The sequence below is a fragment of the Phodopus roborovskii genome, unplaced genomic scaffold (genome assembly GCF_943737965.1).
Source record: "Phodopus roborovskii unplaced genomic scaffold, PHOROB, whole genome shotgun sequence".
Taxonomy (NCBI): Eukaryota; Metazoa; Chordata; class Mammalia; order Rodentia; family Cricetidae; genus Phodopus; species Phodopus roborovskii.
Window position 1 is genome coordinate 13,610,491 of NW_026126416.1, and position 27,282 is coordinate 13,637,772.

The 27,282-nt window shown below is 37.9% G+C and overlaps 1 protein-coding gene across 1 annotated transcript in view; it reads right to left on the reverse strand.

Moving 5' to 3' along the window:
* Macrod2 (mono-ADP ribosylhydrolase 2) overlaps positions 1-27,282 on the reverse strand; it is a 1,848,725-nt gene that overhangs the window by 1,244,773 nt on the left and 576,670 nt on the right. Inside the window, exon 5 of the mRNA XM_051183276.1 lies at positions 11,024-11,140. Within this exon, the coding sequence (XP_051039233.1) occupies positions 11,024-11,140 (117 nt within the window). The remainder of the gene's footprint in view (positions 1-11,023; positions 11,141-27,282) is intronic.

Here is a 27,282-nt window from a genome sequence, read left to right on the forward strand (position 1 = left end):
ATGGTAGATACATGTGTGGCAGAAGAATGAATCAAACAAACTTGTTCTCATGTGCTTTCTTTTACCATTATAACCTTTAATCAAGAGGCATGCTTGAGGTTCACAAAATGGTTTAGCAGGTAGAGTTCTTGCTGCTCTTGCATGATGACCTGAGTGTAGTCCCTGATTCTCCACGGTGGAAGGAAAGAACTGATGCCCAAAGCTATTCTTGAACTTCCACATCTATGTGCAAGCCACGGCATGCATTCTCCCATGTTTTTCATGTTTTCTCTTCTCCCATAATAGGAGAATACAATATTTGAAAGTTCTGTAAAAGTAAAATGTGATGTCATGCTAAGGACAGCCACAAATCTGGCTCTTCAGATTTTTGGAACTGTGGAATAATTGAGTGTGGTCATGTTGTTTTCTTACAATGAGCCTAGTGACAAGAAAAGGAGGAGCACAAGCTATTGCTAATTCTCCCAGCAAATATGTATGTTGATTCTACTCTTTTGCCAGATTCTATGCATCCCAGGAATCAATGAGACTGATACAAAACTGACGCCTGAAACTATCACCTTTTTAGAGGACAAACAATGAACAGCTAAGCAAATATAGGCATTGTCGCTATGAAAATACTACAAAGGAGAAAGAAAAAGCATGTCAGAATTCTTGTTCAAGAAACCCTGAGTCTATTATCCAAAAGGATGTCTATGTTACCTACCCAAGAGGATTACAGCAAAATTGCTACTTGGTGTTCAACCCCTTGTAGGCCAATGGCCCTCATACTTGAACATTCATTAGAGTTACATAGAGAGGTTCCTTCCCCAAAGAGCTTCTAACTCAGTTTTTCTGGAGCAAAGCATAACAATTTCTTTTGAAACTGCATTTCAAGACCTTCTAATCTAGACTTTTACTTCTAAATCCATTTTTAGACTCCCTAAGGGGATAAAGTATATCAATTGCTTAATGTACAAGGAAAGAATGGTAGATATGGACAAACAGACTCAAGTGGATGTTCAACTCCTAAGGGAATGTACCTATAATAGTGGATTTTTATGAAGAATAGTCACACCTTCCTCTTCTGGAAAGAAGATGATGATTTTATCTTCTTCAAAAGCTACTTTTTTCCTCTTTAAGTAACATGCCGTTTAATTATAGAATTGGCTTGTGAGAACCCTCAGGTCTCATCAAAGGCTGCAGAGTCACACTCTACCCAGCATGCCCACTTCACATCCTTCACAATCAGACACCTGCTGAGAGAATCCAGGATGGTCAATCAGGGCACCTTCCACAAAGGACTGACTCAGTACCACCTTTTGAATTAACTTGTCCAAATTACAAATTTCCTTGATCCTGAAGGCCCTCTTTCGCCACATTAGCTAACCCCACTGGAAGGAATAAAGATTTATGGCCAAATCATCTGGTGTTTTAAACTAATCCTCACGGCCAAGATTTGAGTTACTCACTTCTCATCAGGAATGTTTTTCCCCAAGATGGTCTAGTGAAGGGAAAGATTTAAAGAGGTTCAGATCATCTTCCTAAAGACATATTTACTTGAGGTACAATAAGCAAGGAAGTTCCAAGAAATAGGATAGGTGCCAAGCAGGTATTTTTCTGCTTTTCTCAACTTTGAACTATTACATACATTTAATAAAATTTATAAAACATGAGGACCGCTACAGACTATACCTTAAGAAACCACAAAGAAACAAACATGCCAATCATACAACCCCTACAAGAAGTATTCAACTCAGTCACACCAAAGTAGCCATAAACTATATGTGAAAAAAAAAATGGGCATTGCTGTGATCTAATAAAACTTTATTTACAGGACCCACTTACTCCTTCTGCTTGAGTGGACCCACCACACCACACAGGACCATTCGGAGCCTGCCTTGCCCTCCTAAGCCCTCTGCTTGAAGTGAGGTTTGGCCAACTCAGGTCCAAAACCCCCACCCCCTCCTTGGAACTTCCTGGGTTGACTCTGCACATAGTGGACCTGCCCCACCAAGCCAGACCTTCTGCCCTCACCTCAATCTTGCCCCCCCACACCCTGCCCTCTGCTTGAAGTGAGTCTGGGGCCATCTTAGGTCCAACTCCTCCCCCCCCCCCGACATTGGTTCCTTTGATTTTCCTGAGACAGCTCTGCATCTTGACACCCTTACACCTTCTGTGTGAGTGGTCCTGCCCTGGCATGCCAAACCATCTGGAGCCTTCCCTCCTCTCAGTCTTGACCCTCCTACACCCTCTGCTTGAGGTGAGTGTTTGGCCAGCTCAGGTCCAACATCCCCCTACTCTTTCCTTGGAATTTTGTGGGTCATCTCTGTGCATAGTGGACCCACCCTGCCATGCTGGACCATCCAAGAGAGCTTAGACCATTAGACCATTCAGAGTTAGTAACATCAAAGTCCTGAGCCACCTACACCCACCAGGAGAGGAGAGGAGAGAGAGACCCCACCTATACCCATTGGAAGAAAGGATGGGAAAACAGATGGCAGTACAAGAACATACTCAATAATAGAAAGACCAACATGATACCACCAGAATCTAGAGATTCTATACCAACAAGACCTGTACATACCAATGGAGATGAAGCAGAAGAGATTGACCTTAAAAACAACTTCATGAAAATGATAGAACACTTCAAAGAGGATTTGAGAAAATCCCTTAAAGAAATGGAATGAAAAAACAAACAGAAAATTGGAAGACACAGAGGAAAAGATGAACCAAAAATTTGTAAGAAATCAACAAATCTCTTAAGGAAAGCAAAGAAAAAGGACAATCAAACAGATAAAGGAAACAATTCAAACAATTCAAGACCTGAAAACTGAAATAGAGACAATGTAGAAAACACAAACTGAGGGAATGCTGGACATAGAAAACCTGGGTAAATAATCAGGAACTACAGATGCAAGCATACCCAATAGAATACAAGAGATGGAAGAGAGAATCTCAGGTGCAAAGATGAACTAGAGGAAATAGATTCATTGACCAAAGAAAATCTTAATTCCAACAACTCCTTAACACAAAATATTCAGGAAATGTGGGACACCGTGAAAAGACCAAACCTAAGAATAACAGGTATAGAAGAAGGTGAAGAAGCCCAGCTCAAAGGTGGAGAAATATTCATCAAAAGCATATAAGAAAGTTTTCCCAACCTGAAGAAGGACATGCCTATGAAAGTACAAGAAGCTTACAGAACACCAAATAGAGTAGACCACAAAATGTCCCCTTGCAACATAATAGTCGAAACACCAAACATAAACACCAAAAACAGAATAAAGAATATTAAGAGCAGTGAAGGAAAAGGGTCAGGTAACATATAAAGGCAGACCTATCATAATTATACCTGACTTCTCCATGGAAATCCTGAAGGTCAGAAGGTCCTGGATAGATGGTCTACAAACACTAAGAGACAACAGATATCAGCCCAGACTACTATACCCAGAAAAACTCTCAATAAATATAGATGGAGAAAACAAGATATTCCATGACAAAACTAAATTAGCACAATACATATCCACAAATCCAGCCCTAGAGAAAGTTTTGGAAGGAAAACTCCCAACGCGAGGAAGTTAACTACACTCACAAAACTGTAGGCAATAGATAGATAATCCCACTTTGTCAGAAGCCAAAAGAAAAAGTAGAGTAAATCTACTCACAATATCACCAATATAAACAAAACCAAAACAAACAAGAATTAACTATCAAGGGTCCTTCATCAGTATAGCAGTAATCAGTCTATCTCAAGATCTACCAATTCCACTCTTAGGCATATACCCAAGGGATGCATATTCATACCACATGGATATCTGTTCAACTATGTTCATAGGAGTATTATTTATAATAGCCAGAACCTGGAAGCAACCTAGATGCCCCTCACCTGAAGAATGGATAAAGAAAATGTGATACATTTACACAATGGAGTACTACTCATCAGAAAAAAAAAAAAAATGGAATCTTAAAATTTGCAGGCAAATGGATGGAATTAGAACAAACCATCCTGAGTGAGGTAACACAGTCACAAAAAGACACACATGTTATGTGCTCACTCATATATGGATTTTAGACATAGAACAAAGGATCACCAGCCTACAGTCCACACTGCCAGAGAAGCTAGGAAATAAGGAGGACCCTAAGAGAGACATACATGGTCCCTCACAGAAGGGGAAAGGGACAAGATCTCCTGAGCAATTTGGGAGCAGAGAGTAGGGAGGGAGTTAGGAGAAAGAGAAGGGGATGAGGGAGCAGAAACATTGAGTTGGGGGAAGAATAGAAGAGAACAACAAAAGAGATATAATAGAAGGAAGCCATTATAAGTTTAAAGAGAAATCTGGCACTAGAGAAATGTCCAGAGATCTACAAGGATGACCCCCAACTAACAATCTAAGCAATAGTGGAGAGGCTACCTTAAATCCCCTTCCCTGATAATGAGATTGATGACTACCTTATATACCATTTTAGAGCCCTCATCCAGTAGCTGATGGAAGTAGAAGCAGACACCCACAGCTAAACACTGAACCTAACTCCTGCAATCCAGTTGCAGAGAGGAAGAAGTGATGAGCAAAGCGGTCAAGACCAGGCTGGAGAAACCCACAGAAACAGCTGACCTGAACAAGGGGGAGCTCCTGGACCCCAGACTGATAGCTAGAAACAGTATAGGACCAACCCAGACTCCCTGAATATGGATTTCAGTTAGGAGGCTGGGAAATCTATGGTACCTCTGACAATGGATCCAGGATGTATCCCTAGTGCAGGAATGAACTTTGGGAGCACATTCCCCATAGTGGGATACTCCCTTAGTCTAGATACAGGAGGGTGGGTCTAGGCCCTACCCAAACAACTTGCCAGACTTTGATGATCCCTTGTGAAAAGCCTCACCCTCCCTGAGGAGTGAATGGAGATAGATTGGGGTTTGGAGGGCATGGGACGATGGGAGGGAGGGGAACCTGGGATCAATATGTAAAATAAGAAAAAATATTAAATAAATTAGAAAGCAAAAAATAATCCTTTATTTACAAAAGCAGGTAGCAGGTCTGGATAACACTGCTACTGCCACTCCACCTAGTTTATATCTCCAGGCCACAATCAAGCCTCTACTATGGATTTAAGTTGTTACTGGGAGCAGCATATTTCATTTCACTGCATGTGAATTTCTCCTTATGTTGAAAATATATTATCCTTACTTTCTCATAGCAATTTCAAAGGACTGAAAAGCTCATGATTCAAAGTACCATGATTTCTTGATGAAGGGCACCAGAGAAGTACTAATTACTATCAATAGTACCTTTTAAGCTACCATCATCTGATTATTTCTGTACCTGGGAATAGAATAAGGAGACTAATTCATAGCAATCATTCAAACAAGTTATATTACTATCTGTCACCCTAGACATTCCTTGAAATCAATAATGCAATACTAGAAGTTGGATGCCATTACCCTTTAAAGTCTTTCAAAGATTAAGTAGAAATAAAAAATATTACACACATAGATTTAATATTTTTATATTTATCTTTGATGCTTATTTAATCCTGAAGAAAAGAAATTTGGAATGTTCTAAGGAAATGTCATAGACATATGAGCTATGTTGAAAATTTAATAAAGTTGATCATGTTCTGTATTTTCACCTCTTAAAATGAAACTATTAGGAGCAAATTCTCTTTAAGACTTTAGAACTGCATATATGCTGAACTGTTTTTAAGATACAATGGATAGTTGACACTACTTACATTACTTTAGGAATATTAGCATAATTTTTCTTTGATTCCAAACCTTTCATCAATTTAATGAATTTAGTTTTAACAGTTAATTCATTTGACAGATAGTTCTATAGTATCTGTAATACATTAAAAAGATGCAACATTGGGCTGGAGAGACAGCTCAGAGAGAAAGTGCTTTTCACATATTCATCAGGACCCGAATTTGATACAAAGAACCATATAAACAAACTAGATGTGATGGTGTGCAACTGGGCAGCACTTGGTAGATCTGAGACAGGAGGAACCCTGTCATACAGCCTGGCACTCTTAGTGAGCTCTCAATCAATGAGAGATGCTGTCTTAAAAAACAAGGTAGATGACTCCTACAGAACATCACAGGAGGATGTCTTTTAGCTCTCTATATATGCACCTACTCTCATATACACACAGCTATGAAACATGTACATCAAGGAAAATTAACAACATGCAAAGTGCTAACATGCATTATACTAAAAAAAAATAACTTGTAGTTGATGTGGTATGACCTCATTCCTAACAGAGGTGATATCTGACTTGGGTCTTAAGAGAAAAGATGAAAGGCACACTTTCTAGGTAATCACAAGCACACAGAGATATACAGAAACATGTTGTAAGTCATACCATTCAAGACATTTTAAGTGGTCTAAGATATGGTGTCCTATCTTGGAAAGCTGAAGAGAATCAATTTAACAAATGTTTAACTAAAAAAAGGATAAGTAGAAGGGTTGCAGTTTATATCCATTCACCATTTCAAGCCTCTTTCTTGCCATGGGCATACTTAGAACTTCTATGAACATTGCAAAATAAAGGAAAAAGGTCCTAACTCCAAAGCCTACATCCTTATTCTGGTGTGGAGAGGTAGTACAAACAAAAAGAATTAATAACATAGTATTTATTTGCAGCTCACATACTATATATAGTACAACAGCTACCAATAAAGCAGAGACTCCAGGACAGCTATGTCAGCTAAGGTGGCTGCTAAGGTTACAGTAAACAAGGGTATGAAGAATATAAGGGAGGAAGTCATGAAGAAGTCTAGAATAGAACTCCAGACCAGGAGACTATAGTACCTAGGATGGAGGACCAGCAAGACAACCTATTAGAGAATACAGGAGGACACAGTATAAAAGAAAAGTCTCCACCATTCACAGGCTTGTTGAAAACAGAGGACATAGAATGCTCCCCAACCCCAATGAGCACTGTGCAAAGTGGATCACAAAATGGAAAACTTGAGAAGTAGGAGTCAGAGCTAATTAATTTTTTTTCCAAATGAAAGGGTCCTGAACAAAATCAACCTTTTGGGACCTCATTATTTCACAACAATTAATCACAAAAGTAGAACACTATGCAACATGTTGCCACTACAACAATGACCATGTTACATGGATTTTTCTTGGGAAGATCTGAACAAATCTTTACTCATGGCAGATGGGGCGCCAAAACAGACAGAGATGTTGATTCTATGTTGTGATATTTTGTTTAGGATCTAACAAATAAAACCTGCCTCAAGATCAGAGTGCAAAGCTAGCCACAATAGTTAGCCATAGAGTCTAGGCAGTAATGGCACAAATCTTTAATCTAAGCACTCAAGAAACAAAGGTAGAAGATACCTGTGAGGTTGAGGTCACCCTGATCTACATGAAATTGAATCTGTCTAAAAGAGAAACAGAGTTCACACAAACCTGATCCAGTACTTGGGATCACATGCCTTTAATCCTATCACTCAGGAGGTAGGAACAGGAGTGATATGGCTGGGCATAGAGAGTAATGTAAGGCAGAAGAAGATAAGAGAGGGATAAAGTCTGAGGAGCAGTGAAGTCAGAGTAACAGTGTGGTCTAAGCAGTCTGAGGATGCAGTCTGAGGACAGGATTGCCCCTGCGGTCTCAGCATTGGTAGAGACCTACTAGAACTTGTGCTACAATTCTAGAAGCTTAGTTAATCCAAAAACAGAAAAATCACCAAAATATCTCACCCTAACATGGTTAATGACTCACCCATGGGTGCACAGATGGAGTCCACACTCCAGTTAACCATTCTGCCTCTATATATTCTCATATAAATCTCACACATACCAAGACCATGTGCAAGCTTGGGAGAAGATGTAGGATGAAATGTCTGGGTCTCAGGTAAGCATATAATGGTTCTCTCTACCCCTTCTGCTATGAAGTACAGTCAACAGGAACAGTATTGTGGGTTTATTATGAGTTCTCTAAATTAAGATGATAATGGCTATTAAGGTGGGAGGGCAGAGTTCTACAACAGATAAGGACATTTAAATATCTCTGTGTAAAGCTTCTATAAAGGTATACACATGAAATTTTATTACAAATTCAAAAACAAATCTAATCTCACAGAAGGAACCATCCATTCAAGATTGAAATTATATAAACAGCCCTTTGTACACTAAGTAAGCAATAGCTTTTAATGAAACTAGTCAATATTCTTGCCACCCATGACTACTTTTGAGAAAAGTTATTGGTTAGTTTTGTGTAAAAATCCATACAAACACTCAGGGAGTGAAAAAAAAAAAAAGAGAGAACATCTAAGGGTTTTTCATTCTACCATCATAAGTCACAGAACACAGACTACAAGTATAATTAATCCAAATACAACCATTCATAAATAAATTAATTTAGCAAGCATAGAAAAGCAGAGAGCAGTCCAAAATGACCAACACTGTATGTAACCCAGAAAAAAGAATTTTCAAAACAAATTGCTGGTGCATGAAGATATTATCACTTGAGGCTGGAAGACTGGCTTTAGTGCCCCTGTAATGATGAACCCACTGTCTCAGAGGACAGATAGGGGCTAGTCTCTGCTGTCAAACTGTCACAGAATTATTAAATATGGAGGGGAAAATGACCCAAACAGTATGTAATGAGCTCCCTTTTCATTCTCTCACTACAAAAGCACATCTGTGGATTGTTAATGACTCTGAAATGGAGGATCCAAATTGATGAGAACGAAAACTCTCTCTCAGGGATAGGGAAAAGGGAAATGAACACACACAATGTTTATAAAGAATAAGTTAAAATATAAGGGCTTGTGAAAATACTATTAAACACTATAAAGTGGAATACAAGTATGAGATATTATTACTCAATTTCACATTCCTTTTCTTTATGATTTCAATATCAGTCATTAACCTTTTAAAGTACAGAGAAATACCAAGATATTTTTACTGACAGTGCATGTCTTTGAATTTTTTTTTTTAATGAGGTAGCTACCATGCTGGACTGCTATTTTCTAACCCATTGGATGATTCTTTATTGGATTTGCTGTCTTCATTAATGAAACCCCATAACCAAAAGTAACTTGGGAAGAAAAGGGTTTTGCTCAGAGTTCCATATCACAGTTCATAATCAAAGGAAGTCAGGGCAGGAACCTGGCAACAGGAAATGATACAGAGGTCATGGAAGATACTGCTTACAAGCTTGTTCCTTATAGCTTGTTCAGCCTGCTTTTTTATAACATTCAGGACCACCAGGCCAGGGATGTCCTCATTCACAATGGTCTGGGTCTCCCCACATCAAGTACTAATTAAGAAAATACACTGCAGACTTATCTACATCCTCATATCTGATATTATGGAGACAATTTCTCTGTTGAGGTTCCCTTCTCTAAGATTATTCTAGTCTGTGTTGACACAAAAACTAGCCAGGATACTAGAATGGGGATTCCATGCTGAGTTCTGGAGACTGATTCTCCATGTCTGGAGTCTTGGGTCACATGACGACCCCCTTGCTTCAGTTATGCTTCTGCAAAGTCACACACCACACTAAGGCTCAAACATGGGTTTCAATCATGGCAGCTTCTAAAACATTCAGAGTCTCGCTGATCCCAGTGTCTTGGTCCCTAACACTAGATAAATTCTCAATGATTCTGAAGTCAAATGAATGACATGCAAAGGAAATGGGATAGCTCATACACAAGCATGACAAATAGCAAGTAAATTTAGAAAGCATCCCACATACTCAGATAATAGACATAAACATCATTTTTATTGTATCATGTGTACTGATTCCAAGTTTATCTGGAATAAACTGAGTTCTGAAAGCTCAGATTTGAAGAATTTTGATGTCTGCTTTCATACAAAGAAAGTAGTAAATTCAACAGACCCCACTTATTACTTGGTTTAAGGACAAATACCAGCCTGAAAGTAATTGATCTGCTCATTCTTGGGGTGGTACCGGTCAGCTGCAAGTCACAGGTGGCATCATGGCACACAGATTAAAGAGCTGTGTTTGTCAACATGAGCTATATAATCCCAGAAGGAAAATCACCTTTAATAGTCAGATCATGAGTCCTATGAGTCAAAGTGAGAACCCACAATACCAATGTACACTTGGGGGTTACACACACACACACACACACACACACACACACGTTACCATTTACAGATAGTCTTGGGTAGCTTATTTTCACATACCCTGTCCATACAGAGTCTAATGGTATCCCATAAATTATGCTGTACCTTTTTAGTCATGCTTTCTTCACTACTAAAAAACAAACAAAAGTAGCTTTGCCTTTCCATAAAATGTGTACATAGATCAAGGCAGTATCCTAAGAAGAAAGTACATAGATTAAACTGGCATCTCAATTTCCAGGCCAATGCACACCTTAATAGTGTAGCACAAACCCACCCTCCATCTCTAAGCCCTGAAAATTATATAAATTTAAAAGGTGTGCTTTTAATCACTTCTCTCATTTTTTATTCTATGCCACCCACTACAGTCAGCTAAACATTGAAGCAACAAGGTCACTCAATTGCAATGCATTTTTCTATTCAAATATAATAGAAAATTTGACCATTCCACATTCAAAGAGCAAATACATTCTCGGACTGACAGCCACATTCCACTGGCTTGTCCTGAGAACCGAGTGTGACAGATGCCTGGGCTGTAATTGCCAATCAGCCTTTACATGGCAGCTGAAAACACAATACATCACTTTGATCTCCTTTGCTCTAAACACATCCACAATCAAGAAAGCCGAACAAGGAATGAGAAATTGGCATCACTTCCAGAAACTGTCACTGGTGATGCCTAAACACTGGAACGTATATTTTGCTCATACTTTTATTTCTGTGTTTCAGAGACACTGTTAAAGAAGCGACCAACCGAAAATTTCTCTAGTTAATCATGTAAATAAACACGCACCTACACACCAAAACAGAATACAAGCATATTTAATTAAATCCCACCTCAACTGTATCTTTTTCTAGATATTCTTTGGAGGGAAAAAAGCAAGGCTTGCATTCTCAGTTGACTCTGAAATGAAGTTCAAACATGCCATACTCACACTTTGCTGGGAGGTCATAGCCGCATGTGATTTTTGCATGTCCAGTCTCACAGCCATTCAGGTTCCGACACTCAGCTAACAAACAGGGGCCAGCTGCTCTGTGAATACAGCCATCCACTATGGGAGAAAGATAACAACATTAGCTTATGCTTACCTTCTGGAAGTAAATGTATAAATGGACAGGAGAAAAGGAACTCAATTTCTTCCTCCCCAAGCCATAACTCCATAGAGGAAACTCACGGTGAATACAACTCTCTCTCTCTCTCTCTCTCTCTCTCTCTCTCTCTCTCTCTCTCTCTCTCTCTCTCTCATGTAAAAGAGAGATCCAAGTGGTGTTCTGCTTAAGGTTCTCTTAGGATGGGGGAGCCCCTGAAGGTTGAATAATTTCACGGGTGTAGGCACTGTCCACCAACATGTGATTTCAATGAAGACAGTGTTAGGAAGAAATGCTAGCTGTCTCTTCAGAGCTGTTAAGTATGTTTTCCAGCACATCACCAGTATCAAATGATGTTATAAAGAAAAAAATTAGACACCTGTTTGCTCTTCTCAAAAGTGAGATGATAAAAGCAAGGCTACTCAAATTAAGAACCAAACCTCTCGACAACTCTGTTCCTCACAAGTACAATTTGAGCATGATAGGTTCCTGCAAACTAAGAGCAGGATGACACAAGAGCAGATGGGTCCTTAGGAGCACCTGGAAGACCATGCACCTGGCTTGCTTGCCAGAAAGTAAAGCCAAACAGTGGCATCTGTTCTTACTCTTCTAAAGAGGCAGCTTTCTGCCTCGGGCAGCCTTAGCTGTTGCTCCTCCTTTGGTCCCTTTGCATATAGCCACCCTAGCAAGAAGCACCAAGCTGATTTCATTAAAAACCAACAGCCATATGACTGAATCAGAAGTTAATGCTGAGGTAGAGGGCAAAAGGCTCATAGACACTTAACTTAGAAACTTGAAAATGTAGAGGTTTAGGCATTTTTTAATAAGTCCTGCTCTATGGGTAGAAAGAAAAATCATGTTGTCAAACTGAGGCAAGGTTGAAATCAGGGTAATCCAGAATGAGAAAGAAATCCCAGTATCTTTGAGAGACCTGAACACCCCCACCAGTCTATACCATAAAGCAACTGATGGTGACTCTTCTTTTTGTTTTATTTCAAGATGAAGCTAGACACTGGGCAGACTTTAATGCTGAGGGTACCACCTGTCTAACATCCAAGCTGGCTTCTATTGCCACTGACTGTCACTGGGGCATCATTCTCAGCTGTTTGAGTGTCTAAAGGAATAAGCTTATCCAGGCTTCCCTGACTTGCCACTTACATATCTTTGGTGTTTGATAACAAACCTAGCCCTAAAGGACCCTCATATCTACATGAATGTATTCCAGACTACCCTCAACTGTCACACTTCACAGACCCCTGGTGAAATCCACACTGTGCTCTTTGCCAGCCACATGCTACACTAAGCTCTACTTTATAATAAATCAGTATTAGAGGTGCAACCTCACATACCTGTGTAGGAATTTAAGGACTTGGGTGCACAGAAGGCATTCCGTAGGATGCTTAATACAGTGTTAGGTGGTAGATTGATGGTGCTTAGTTTAAATATTTTAACACAGGGTCACATAGGATTAAAAAAAAATAAAATTAAACAGCTCTTTATCAGCAAATCAGCAAATGAGAAAGAAAAAATTTTAAAGCCAGCATTCACCACACTGTAGAGAAAACCCCTCTCCAATGCCCTATGCACTGTGCACATACAAAATACAGTTACAAAAAAAGATTGGAAATATTCGTTCAAGATTGTTTAACTAGCCATTTCACATTTTAAAATTTATCATTTAAAATTACCAACTCAAGTACAGATGACATTTGCATTAATTCAAGCTTTCTACAGGAATAATAACCTGAAATTATGCTGTGTTCATACATGGCAGCTTGTTCAATAAATAAAGTTCCATCCTGCCATATACTATTCTGTAGCTATTAAAAAGAGTAGATCATCTTTTAGGCTGACAGTCTTATGATAAGATTTGCTACATAAAAACGCCTGGTTTAGTCGAAGGTCATAGACACAAACTCTTAGTATGATTTCTAATTCTGTGATGAATATCATGACCAAAAGCGATTTGAAGAGGAAAGGATTGATTTCATCTTACACTTCCAGGCTGCCCAACACTGAGGATCAAGCAGAGGCCATAGAGGAATGTTATTTACTGGCTTGCTCAGCTTGCTTTCTTATGCAAATCAGGATTACCTGCCTAGGAATGGTTCCACCTATGAACTAGGCACTCCCATATTAATCAAGAAAATGCCCAACAGGCTTGTCTAAATGTCAGTCTTCTGGAAACATTTTCCCAGTTGCGAATTCCCTCCTCTCAGACAACTCTGTTTCAAGTTGCCCAAAATTAGCCAGCTCACAGTGTAGTCACATTTATAGGTCTGGTTACATACACATTCTTATACATATGTACATAAACATATGTATATGTTGGAAAGATGCACACCTCTAATGACAAGAACAAAAGATAAGGACCAGAGAAAGAAGACTATTTTGGGGAAAAAAATATATGTGTGTGTGTGTGTGTGTGTGTGTGTGTGTGTGTGTGTTTGCATGTGTGTGTCCTAATTTTTCTGTGCTTGATTTTTTTCCCCCAATCTCTTCAAGGAAATAATATTAAAGTGAACAATTTTGTTTTTTGTTTTTTTGGTTTTTTTCTTGACAAAGAGATAGTTTCTTAGTTTGAAATAAATAACTAAAATAGGATTTGTGATTGTACTTAATCATATGCTGTCAAATGTCTGAATTATTTAGATTGCAGACTAATGTAGTTTGTAGATATCTAATCTTAAAAATCTTCATGGTAATACACATATTCCTGATTGGGTTAGGGTAATGTCAGTGTAGCTAAAGAGCTATTTAATAATAATGACTATGGCTTAAATGCACTGAACGCATCTGCGTCCCAGACATTACACCAAGGACAACCTTCAAAGGCAGATACTAACTATCAGCTCCCTTTTATGAGAGCTTAGTCAAGGTTAGCATCTTGCTTATATCCACAAGGAACTTGCAACATGTCTCAAAGCCCCAGATTTTCTGAGACGGCGATTATACTCTGTACTATCTATACCTATAATTGTCTCAAACCCTGGCAATATAACCTTATTCCCTACTTGTGAATATGATACTGCATTAATACATTTTAGTTCCATACTTCTATTTATGATTTATTATGCACATAAAATCAAATATAGAAATATAAAGTGTATCGCTTTGATGTATTTTAACAAATGTGCATGGACATTACTGTGACACCAATAAAGATGAAACATTTCCATCAGCCCAAAAATTTCTTGTGTCCTTTCTATATGAATTCTCCTCTTACCAATGTTGGAGATCATTAGTTCTTCAGTGACATGGCTAAGTTTTAGTTGTTGTATATTTCAAACTTCAGGTAGAGGAATTTGTGTCTTCCATTAAACAGAATTTTAAAATCACATGTATTATGATTTTGTTACATTTTAATCTTCAGAAATAGTCTGCTTTTAAAGATGTTATAATTTCTTCATTAATATCTGAATGGACAGGAATTATTTATTGTGTTTTTTTAGTGATTGTAGATAGATAAATATATAATGCATACAAATTATTTTGTTGCTGTTATATTTTCATTTCCTTGGGGAAAATTCCTATGAATAAAGTTTCTGGGTAGGTTCTGCATACTTTATGAAGAACATATCCTTTCTCAAATCAATTTTGTCATTTTCTGCCCCCCAGCATTGTACGAGAGCTTCAGTTAGGCATACCTTTGCTACTGTTCATCTTCTTGACTTTAGCATTCAAATTGCTGTAAGGGATAGTCAATTTATACCTTACTGATGACCAGTAAAGTTAAGTATCTTGTCAAGTACTTAGAGATCGAGTGCCTGTTCAGGTCCTTTATTGATTTTTATTGTCTTTTAAACATTGAGATGTGTTAAATCTGGTAATTCCCAACTGATCACTTTCTTCACTCTAGATTATTATTATTATTATTACCATTGTCATTATTTTGTTTCATGAGATTCCCTTTTATCATTTTTCTTACTTTTTTCATATCACTTATGAAACTTTAAATCTTATTATTCCCTATATCTCAATATCTTATATTTATAATATCTAAATTCCTTAACAGGTTTTATATAGTGCTTTTGTATACATTTCTGTACATTCTAATATCACTTCATCAATGGGTCTGTTGCCATTGCCTGACTCTGGGCCACACTGTTTTTTACATATCAACTAAATGCTGATAGCATATTGAAAACCAAATAATATGTGGAAGAAAGTTTAGATTATCATTTTGATGGTGAAATGAAATTACCAACTTAATGAGAGGGAGACAGCCCTCTGGACATGGTGTTAGGCGGTTATTTTGATTCAGTTAGAGGTGGAAAGAGCTGCACACTATGGGTAGCATCATGCCATGGGATGGTCCCCTGAACTAAACAAAAAAGAGAAAGTGAAGTGAATATGAGCAATTATTGTGTCTAAGATGTCATTCGGTAAATATGTTTCTTGTATTGGTTAATGAATAAAGCACTATTGGCAAATAGGAAAACAAGATAGTTGGGACTAGGAGACAAGGAGGTTTTGGAAAGAGGTAGGAGGAGATTCAAGATGTAGGACCGAAAGAGAAGAATGTCGGACCCTCTCTCTGATAAGATAAGACCACGTAGAAATACTTATATTAATAGAAATGGGTTAATATTTAAGACACAGCTAGCAAATAAGAAAGACTAGTAACTGGCCAACAGCATTATATCTAATACAGAGTCTCTGTGTGTTATTTGGGGCTGGTGTGGCTGTGGGAACAAGCTGGAAGGAAACTTACTCATAACACAGTACCATGCCATAGGATAGTATCCTGAACTAAATAAAAAAGAGAAAGTGAGGTGAATAAGAGCATTTATTGTGCCTGACTTTCTGGATGTCATGTGACCATTTACTTCAAGCTCCTGTTGTCTTGGCTTCCCACACTGATGGACTGTACCCTTGAACTATTATCCCAAATAAACCTTTCTTCCATTCTATTTCTTTTGTTGTAGTACGTTTACCACAGCATCAGGGAAATAAACTAAGAAATACAGTATTGATAATTGTTCTAGCAAACAGGTAAATGGTTATCATTGTGTAGGTGTCTTTATTAAGCTGGAATCTATTTCTGAAGAAAGTCCATTAGTTCAGTGGGGTACTTTTTGCATTTCTAGTGTGAGTCTGCTAGAGTTGTAGTGCTTACAGTGTTAAGGATGCTCCTTCAACTAGAAGCAGGTAGAGGCTGGAATAAAATTCTAAACTCTATATACTTGTTAAAGCTGCTGAATTCTCTGCCCAGTTCTTTCAGTTTTATAGCTTATATTTTTATACAGGGCTTATTGAAGACTTTCCCAATACATGCATAATTCAATACTCAGATAAAGATTTAAAAGAATCTTACATTTATTTTGGGAGGGGAATTCCCCCTTTCTGTTATTTTGCTTTTCCTCTTCAATTCCTACTCAGTCTGAACTCTGGTCTATAATTTCTCATGCCAACAAAACTATTAAATTCTGTTTTGTCATTTAGCTACTTTCAAATAGAGTAGGGAGTGCTGTGGGATATTAGTTGAAGATTTGTTTATGTATGAAACATTTGTTTAATGATGCAAAAATGTGTTGCATTCTTTTATTTAGCATTTGTTTAACTTTGTGAAACTGTGCTACCTTGCCTGTCTAAAACACGTGACTGGTGGAATAAAGAGTTGAACTGGTCAATAGCTAAGCAGAAGAGGAGTAGGTGGGGCTGCCGGGCATACGAATAAATAGAAGGTGAGAAAGAGAGAAGAGGGAGTAGCAACAAAAGAAAGAGAGGAGGATGCCAGGGGCCAATCACACAGCCGTTCAGCCAGACACATGGAATAAGAAGGAAAGAAAAGTTATACAGAAATAGAGAAATGCAAAAGGCAAAAGCCCAGAGGCAAAAAGTTGATGGGATAATTTACATTAAGAATTTACAATAATTTACATTGGCTAGAAATAAACCAAGCTAAGGCCAGGCATTTATAAGAAAGAATGAGTCTCCAGTTATTTTTTGGGTGTTGAGTGGCAGCTCCTAAAGATCCAAGAGTAAAGGGTATAAGACAAACCAGTGAAAAGAGGGGAACCTCAGCACCTAAACTATGTGATCCCTTAGAGATGTGTCTTATCCAGTAAAGTTTCCTTTCAATGTCTGAACCCAATTCAGTTTCATTCTGTTTTTAGCAGTTTTCCACTTCCTAGAAATGTTTCTGCACTTTTTGTGCTCTTCAGGAATGTATCATTGCTAATAGAACTAAGTTCATTCTGGACAAGCAACTCTGTCCTTGACAGAAGTTGAAACTATGCACCCCCTTTTTTACATGTTAAAATGTGATCTCAAATTGTTTCAGTTGTATGTGTCTTCTCAGGACAAGTTAATGTGGAGTATAAAGCCAATGGCAGCATCAACTGCCTCGATACTTGTTCTTAAAGCTGATAATCTCAAAAGACCAAAGAATAGACCAATACATAAAACACTCACTATGAGATTTTAAAATTACCAAATATTGTTAATTCTGATACTAGACTTATTTTTAAAATGCACATAAAATCATATTACTTATTAAAATGTTTTTACCCTTACCTTACATTACAGAGGTCCTAGTTCTAAACTGTACTGTTTCTAAACTCTTCACCAGCGTGGTTGGCCTTATATACCCAACAACACATCATCACATGTCTCTCTCTTCTCCTGAGGCTTCACCACCACCATGCTGGAAGCTAAGTCCTCTCCTCCCAGAATGCCTAGCATGAGCTCCTCCCCTTTTTTTGTCTTTCCTGAAGCCTTTCTCAGTTTCCAAGTTCTAGTGTAACTGTGTCCTCCTTTACAGAAGTATAGACAATCTTGAGAGCTTGTTTGGATGTTCTGGTAGGGCACTTCAGCTATCTCTATAGACCTGACTGAAGACTAGTCCTCTTGTAGTGCATGGGGAGCATTGTTCACTCTGACCAACAAAGCCTACAGCTCTGGAAGCTCTACTAATGTTCACAAGACCCACCCACATTTGTCAAAGCAGACAAATGCCAGCACTGAGAAGAGGAGGTTGACACACACTCCTACCCCTAACCAAGGAGCTATTTGCAAATGATACCTGCTAGGGAGTGAGAAAACCAGCTTTCTCCAGTGGTGTGTCACTGAGTTTATCAATCACAGTTCAGAGCAGGCTACATGCCCTGAGTAGTTGACAACACAAAAATGAACCCCATGAATTTTTTGTGAAATATTTTTTGGGGGGCTAGTATTTATTTGTCTTATTGTTGTTGTTAGTTTTATTTTTGTTGTTTGCTCTTTGATTGTTTCTTTTTTTGAGAGAAATAGAGAGAATGGAGGAAGGAAGAAAATATTAAGGTGGGTGGGAAGGGGTGTTGGAAAGATCTGGGAAGAGTTGTGAGAGGGGAAAATGATGGGAGATGCCATTCTGTATATGTTTCTCATTCTGGTTAATGAATAAAGCACTGTTGGCCAATAGGAAAGCAAGATAGGTGGGACTAGGAGACAAGGAGGAAAGAGGAAGTAGGAAGGAGGAGTCAACATGGAGAGTCTGGAGAGACCAGTATGTGACAGAAAGAACGACACCCAAATTCCCAAATATTATTTATAAATGTTTGTTTTCATTTAAATGGGCTTGGTTATAAATGGTTAATGATCACAACCAATATTCCTTTTAATGGTAAAAAGGTAATTATGGTATAGATATGAATACTTTGTTTTGGAATGGATTTTCATTTATTGATACAATTAAGGTCAATTTTGTGATATGTATAGTTCTCTTGTTTAGGTATTGTGTTTATATAGATCATTTAGAAATGTAATGTATAATTCAATACATATTTAGATAGTACCTATGATGGATCTTATAGTTAAGTTAGTTAAGATATACAGACATGTATTTAAGATAAATAGACATTCTTCAAACCTTTCAAAGACCTACAGAATATGGCATTTAAATTGGTTTAGGGTTCTTCTTGACAGTGGGGCACAACTGTTCGTGGCAACACCACCTATGTCAGAAAGGAAGATGGACATTGAAGAAACTCGTTATGGAGTTTGCTTTCAATATGGCAAGACTAGCCATTTGGACAAGATACTGCTCGTGTCTAGACTGTTTGACTTTATGCTGTATAAACTGGACATGCAGGACCCACAGAAAAGTGACTGCTGATTCAAGATGGACATTGGTACAGAGTTCCTGCTTCATGGAAGAGTCTGCCAGACAGTCTGCAGGACACAGAGAAAAATGACTGACAAGCTGCCAATAAAAGAAGACAGTTTAAAGTTTCCCACTTTGCTGAAGAGTCTGCCAGACACACTATGGCCTATGGGCTGAAGATGAAAGATTACAGAAGAACTTCAGGTGACTGAAAAGGCAAGATGTCTCTGTCATTTCTAGAGTTTATATACTATCCTTCTGTGGTCTTTGAAGGAGTTGAAGACAGATGGTTATGGTTATAGTTGTCCTTAGTTAGGATTCAATGATAAGGTACACATAGGACTTTAGACTCACAAGATAAAATAGATGATGGAATATTTTCTTCAGATCTTCCTAAATGTTAATGGACTAAATGTTGTTAACTGTGATTCTTACTTGATAACTGTTGTGTTATATATTTTGCTATGTTAAGCTTAAAACCCTTCTTTTTATTTAGACAGAAAAGAGGAGATGATGGGAGACGTCATTCTGTATATGTTTCTCATACTGGTTAATGAATAAAGCACTGTTGGCCAATAGGAAAGGAAGATAGGAGGGACTAGGAGACAAGGAGGAAATAGGAAGGAGGAAGGAGGGGTCAACATGGAGAGTCTGGAGAGACTAGAACCACCAGCCACCTCTCGCTGGTAAGACCACGTGGAAATACATAGAAATGGGTTAATAATTAACACAGAGCTAGCCGATAAGAGACTAGTAACTGGCCAACAGAATTATATCATATACAGAGTCTCTGTGTATTAATTGGGGCTGGCGCTGGGGCCTGGCCGTACAAGACCGGCAGGAGGAAAAACCGTACACCTTACAGGAAAATGTGATACAAATATACTGTATGAAAAAAATATTTAAATAAAATAAATTTATTTTAAAACTGTCTACAATAGTTATAAGACAAGTATATTCTCATGAGATTATAGTCTCATATTCTTAAAAGATTCAGGTTAGCAAACTAGAATCACACTTCTAAGTGACTTTGTATTTATTACATAAGCACTGTAGGATAAGGCACAGATTTTCTTCCCTCAGTCTTTCAATTCACTGGAAGAATAAAACTTTTTATTCCCTTGTGTGCCACTAACTGTATTAATCACCAACTCTTTGTAGATACTGGGATTGATGGTGGGATTGAATGATATTCAAAATTTAAAGACACATATTATGACTTTTCATTATTTTAATTATGCTGCAGATGTAGTCCTGCCACTCAAATCCAATTAGAAAGTAAGAGGCAACATGGGACATGTAACCATAATGTTGTGGTTCCCACCTAACACATGTAGAACATGAAGACACAGTGTTATAGTTTACAGCTAACACATGCGAAAGAGGCAGCCACTTTTCTCTGGTTGAACAAAGCGCACTAGAGAACCTTTTGTTCATGTTTTTCTAAGCACACAGCTGAAAAGAAGCAGACTTTTCCTACCTGTCCTTGAGAAAGAAATGATGATCAGCGCTGAGACTGTGACAGTATATCAAAGCCCAATTACAGAGAAGGAGGAAGAGGAGGAGGAGAAGGAAGAGGAGGAGAAGAAGGTTCACCAACATGACCACCTAAACATAAGCTGAACAAGGACAACACTAAACATCCTCAGGTGGAAGGGAAAAGCCCAGAAGATCTCAACCCTACACAAAGAACTACAGGCAGTAAGGAATTCTGAGAGTAGAAGTATCTTCCCTGGGGACAAGCACACCAACTGGTTATCAAATACCAAATGGTCAGCCCTGAAAACATACAAACAAGCAACATTACAGAGAATGAGGAGGCTGCATTATGTATTAGGAGTGTGTGTGTAATTATATTATAACTTCAGAATTATATATAATTATATATAATTATATATATATAGATATATATATATATATATAGAAAAATAAAAGAAATAACTTTTAAAAAAAAAAGTAAAAGAACAAAAAGGAAAAAATCCTAAAAGATACAGGAAAATAGAACAAGATTTCCCAGAGAGCAACAGGACTATCACTATATAAGAACAGGAAACAAGGCAGTTAAGTTCTAGATGTAAATACAGCAACTGTGTACTGAATGTCTCAGGACTGCTATTGGTAGGCTGTGTCCCCCAGGAAAAGTATTTAGATTTCCTCTGAGGCACTGAGCTAGACAACACTCCCTGGGCACCTTATAGTTTTGGAGGCTCATGAGATCAAATACTATTTCAAGAGTAAAAATGAAGTAAATACTTCAGTGTCTAAGCCCTAATTCTATGCAGAGCTGCCATTTCTGTAGAGTGACCCCAAGGCTCCAGCAAAAGTCTCTAATGCTCCAGGACAGTGGTATGCCTGTGTAGAAAGTTCCTGAGTCCCTAAGTGCCCGCATGGAGCCAAACTGCACTCCCTTAATCACCCCAAATGGACTGTGACATACATGACCAACACACCTTTACTAGGTAAAGCCACTAGGAAAGGGGATGCTTCAGAGGGCAGTTTGTTTAACACTTTCACTTCCAGTGGCAAAATGTTACTCTCAGCCAATTTAAGGATTTGCAGTTTTCACTAAGGATTTTAGCTTTCACTAAACAAATTCAGGATTTCTTTTGCTGAATAATACATCATCTTTATTCATTAGCCAGTTTAGAATCTAAAACTCAGTGACCACTGAAAGTCTGCCTCTCCAACCCATTTGACTAGCTGCAATGGAAGTTAGGTTGTGCGCTCTCTACAAATTGTCCGTGCTTTAGTCAGGAAGGTCCTGAAGACAATATTAAGGTCATGCAAAGGACTTCTCTTCATCAAGGACATGTCAGGCCCACACATCCCTAAAGACCAATCTTGCTGCTAAACTGGCATACCTGCCATTCACCCTTCAGATGATGCTGCCTAAATTCTTGAAGGTCTTGACCCTTACACATCATTCTTCCCATTATCCAACAAGTTCAGGCAACATCATCTTATTAAACATGGCAATTTAGTTTTCCTCAGACTGTAGCCTGAAGAATAACCCTGTGGAAGGATGGAGCAGAAAAGCAGTTTCCATTGTACTTAAAGGAATGGGTTTTCACATTGTCATTGCCGGGTACAGGATTTGATAAACAAATACACAAGTCAATTTTAAAGAAAGCAAAATGTGTTTTTTAAAAACGCAATAATCAAAAATGTGTCAGACACTGTGGACACTAGGACTATGAACTAGCTTATGTAAGAAGAGCCAGTAGCAAGAACCGAGTACTAAATCTTTTTTCCTTATACATTAAAAGCACCATTTGATAAAATGTGGTTATTTTTTAAAATTGGACCTGTGAGGTCTCTTCTTAGTCCTACACAATTTTCTAAATGGTTCTTGGGGGTAAGTGGGCTGTTAAAGTTCTTGGATTTGCATACACTCATTTAATCTTCTTTTGTAAATAAAAGACAGTAACTCAATCTAAAAGCAATCACACAAATCACATTATCCTGTAAACATGAGACTCCTTTCATAGAATACACCTCTTAGAAATCCCACAGGATAAAACAGGGTTCTTCTGAAATCAAATCAATGTGAATTCACTAAACACCTACCTTTCACAGAGAGCATTCTGCAAGAAACTATGAAGAAATGACATTCTGTAACAATAATAGAAACCATATCCTTTCCAGGCTTGCATGTGGTATTTACTTGCTACGCTCTGGGCTTTTCATTTTTAAAGGAGGAGTACTCATGTGCTACCACAGTTGGCTCTTCTGTTAGTGAATTGAGAAGAACTTTGAATAGTGCTTAGTGTGTAGCAATTTTGTACTAAGAGTTGTCTATACCTACTTATCATGTATGCATTTCTTCATTGTAAAATGTTTCTAAAGTAGGATCTTGTGCAATAGATTTGCTATTAGGACCTTCTGATTTCAATGGCATTGAAGAGCTAAGGTTTGTATAATATGTATTTTATGTGATAGCCAGGTAAACTTCCCAGAAATCTTAAATTGATAGTCTTTTTGAAAAAATAACTACCTGTAGCAATGATTTCTTTCTTTGTATTCATGCCTATTTCATTGTAAATTAGTCTTTCAGTTTGTAGCTTAATATATAAGAAAATGGAAGTTAAGGAATCCATGTCAAGTCACGTAGGAATTGGAATCAGTGTGTTTTATTGATAGATCTCTAGAGAGTGGTTGGTGGTCAATATTGTCAGTAGTCATTTGTCAATGAAAGTATGAGTTTTGATACCTGTAAACCAGAATATTGTTTTTAAATTTAAATCATCCACAAGTCCTAATCAAGTATTTCGAATCTCTGCCCTTAATATCAAACATCGTTAACTGAGATGAGAGATGCATTCAACATCAAGTAGGGTTCAAGATTTAGTTCATTCAAGTTATTGAAGAATCATGAAGTGCCTGGAACATTAAAAGGCCCTTGATCTTTGGTCTTTGAAGTCAAAATAAAGACATCCATATGTAGAAAGAAATAGTCTGGTACTTACTAATATTTATATTTTTCTATAAAATACTTACCATAATGATTATAGTGATATTTTCATATAATCATAAGCATATATGGATACTGAACAAAATCATTCTGAAAGGTACAGTCAAGGAACTTGGTGTTATTGGATGGTAAGTAAAAGGGCTCTAGCATCAAGCCATTAGCCCATTTCTTTTTTTTTTTTTTTTTAAGGCCGAACAGATGTTTATTCAGGGAGAAATAACTCACAACATAGACAGGTGAACACCACAGGTTCCTGCTTCCAAGAATTCCTCTGGAAGTCCTCCTGTCCCCTTGCAGCTTGCAAGAGAGCCCATTAGCCCATTTCTTAAGAGTTTCTGCATATGTGTAATAGGTCTACTATTGGGAGCTATATGGATGCTTAAGGAAATGGAAAGATCTAGGTACTTGGATAAGCATCCAAAGAATCTTAATTGATAGATCTTAGAAACAAAACGAAAACTGCAGCAACTATTTCCATCTTGGTGTGCATGCTCTTTGCAATGTAAGAGGATTACTCTGCAAATCCTCTCATCAAGATGGGGAATCTCTTTCTCTATCTCTTGAATGTAGGCTGACCTTGTAACTTGCTTTGGACATTGAGAGAAGAAGGCAGAATTCCAGGCCCGAGCCTCAAGAGACCTTTCATGCCAGCTCAGCTCCCATGTGAGCAATCCCAGGCCAGCCTGCTGAAGGATAAGAGACCATGTGGAAAAGAGATAAGCTGTCCCATCTGGGGCCATCCTAGTCAGTCAGCAATCAGCTCTCCTGGCAGAGAACCAGACATATGAACCAGTCCAGTTAAGAAGAAAAGAACTATTTAACTTTGATGAATTCAGAGAATTGTGAGTTAGGTTGTGTTAAAACATTAGCTTTGTGGATACTGGCTATACATATATACTTAATTAATGTGCACCCCTCCCCCAAATCATCAAAATGGTATAAAGCAAAACCTTTCAAGTTGGAAACCAAAGGCAGAAATTTAAATAGCTGCCCTGAAATCTTGGGGGCTGCGGGGTGGGCAGGAGGAAAACAATGCAGCTGAAGTAATGGGGTGAAAAGTTGATCCTGTAGAGGTCACTCAGAGCCTGCATGAAAGATTTATGTGCTAGGGACTGAATCATATCAGTGTTCCCTTTACAAAAGAGAAGAAATAGCTGTGAGAAAATACAGTACAGTGACAAGGAGATCTACATCTTGAAGCTTCACAGATGTGAGGGATTTGGATTAGTTCTTTGAGACTGCGTTTGGCTGACTCAAAAATTAACAAATGTCCCACAAACCTGCAGGTCATTCCGAAGATGGGAGTTTTGTCCAAGGGAATGATAAGTATAATGGAATAAACATTTACATGTTTCCTAGGAACAGTTTTTAGCTATGGGTCACATATCTAATCCCCTCATCTCTGATCCCATCACTATGGGACTGATGTTTAAGAAACAAGGATTTGCCTCTTTCTCTTAGAATCTAAGAGCCAATTAGTACTCAAATAAACAAGAAAAAGTCACGTTTTCTTGCTGCTTTTATTGAACTAGCATTTTTAAACTAAGGGGGTATTGATGTAGTGTTTTTTGTCCTTCCTGGTCCTGTCACCTCGGCCCCAAATGAACACACAGAGATGCTATATTAATTATTAATGGGTGGTCGATGGCTAGGGCTTCCTATTGGCTATCTCTGCCTTAATTATTAACCCATTTCTATAAATCTATGTATTTCTATGTGGTCTTGGATTGCCAGAGAATGCCTGGACCTGTTGCTCCTTTGGCAGCCTACATGGCACCTCTCTGCCTCTCTCCCCAGAAATCTCATTGTATCCTAGCCACACCTATCTTCCTGACTGTACTGGCTATTGGCCAAACAGTGTTTTATTCATCAATCAATAGGAGAAAAATATATACAGAAGGACATCCCCATCAAAGGGGAAACTTCTCTGAAATATTGAAATAGCCTAACATTTCTTGGAAATATATAGAATATTGAGCAATCTCACAATCTTCATTGTTGGATTTGAGGGTGAGACATCAAGCTAATTAAAATTCTGCATAGACTATGATCAAGATATATTTAACAGATGATGACTTCATAGTATACACTATTTTAAGGCCTAACTCACACACTAACGTTCACATATCCATGCTCCCCTCCTAAAACAAAACAAACCAAAAACTCAAGTGAGGAAACTCTCATCATGACATAAATTGCTAATTGTGTACTCACTATCGATAATTCTCATTTCTCTACTGACAATGCAAACATATAAACCAGTATTACTTTTTAAAACAAAGAAAGACACATGACTCCTTTAAGTAGAAGTAGATGCCTTTGGGTGGATTTACAGGCATATTTGTCTCTTTATTATATATAAATAAATAAACATAGATATTATATAGTGATATATATGTAATTATATGTGAACCTTTATCATATATATATATATATATATATATATATCTGATGTATAATAGAGGGTTTTCTCATATTTACCTATTTATCACATATTAAGATTTTGTTTGCTATTCCTTTATCTCCCTGCAAAGGTTAAAACATTGTTGTTTCTTAAACATCAGTCCCAGAGTTGGATATATAACCCATAGCTAAAAACTGTTCCTAGGAAACATATAAATGTTAATTCCATTATACTTATCATTCCTTTGGACAAAACACCTGTCGTTGGAATGACCTGCAGCTTTGCGGGAAATTTGTAGAAGTTAATTTTTGAGTCAGCCAAAACCCAAGGCTTCTACCCAGTGAATATGAGAATGAAGGCTGTATTATAATGTTACAGAAGGAGCTCAAAGTGCCTGATCACTGAATCTGTCTATAGAGAAATTACACTGGCACTAAACTGTTTCTCATTCGAAAAGAGAAGTTGTTTTTCTCCTAAAATGTTAGGTTAGGTTTTGTATAAGTCTCTGTCTTAGTATAAGGTATCTATAACTAAGAGCCTGATATTATTTCCAATTTGTAAGCATACATTTTAGATAATTTGAGGTGCATCCTTTGAAGTCATGGATGTGAAGCTTCTCTGTGTTCGCTATAGAAGTATTAAGTACTAGAAAATTGAGAACTGATAAAATATTGTGAAGTGAATACTAGAGTGAGGAAAGCCCCAGCCGGTTGTTTCAGGGATTGCAGAGGTGGGATAGTATTTATCAACTGCAGTACTAAGTAGAAAGAGAAACTGGGGTAGAAAAATCAAATCTTTTCCAGTCTGGTGGCCATGTAGCCTTACATTACTTAGATCTTACCAGATATCACCAGGGAGGGATATTTCCATCAACAACAAGGGTGGATTTACTGGAGGTAGACACTACTAGATCCAGGGAGGTGATTGAGGATCATATTTCCCTAGAAGTGCAGAGACATTTTGACTGAGGAGTAAATTTCCCATCAAAGATGATGGAGTGTTTAGGAGCTATATTAGATGGTGACAGGGTGCTGCAAGATGCTAATAGACGGAAGACAGTATTCGAGAAGGATCCTTGCAAGCTTGGTAACACATCTTTATTATGATCTTTAATCCAGTAATGTACTTGAGAAGGAAACAGTCT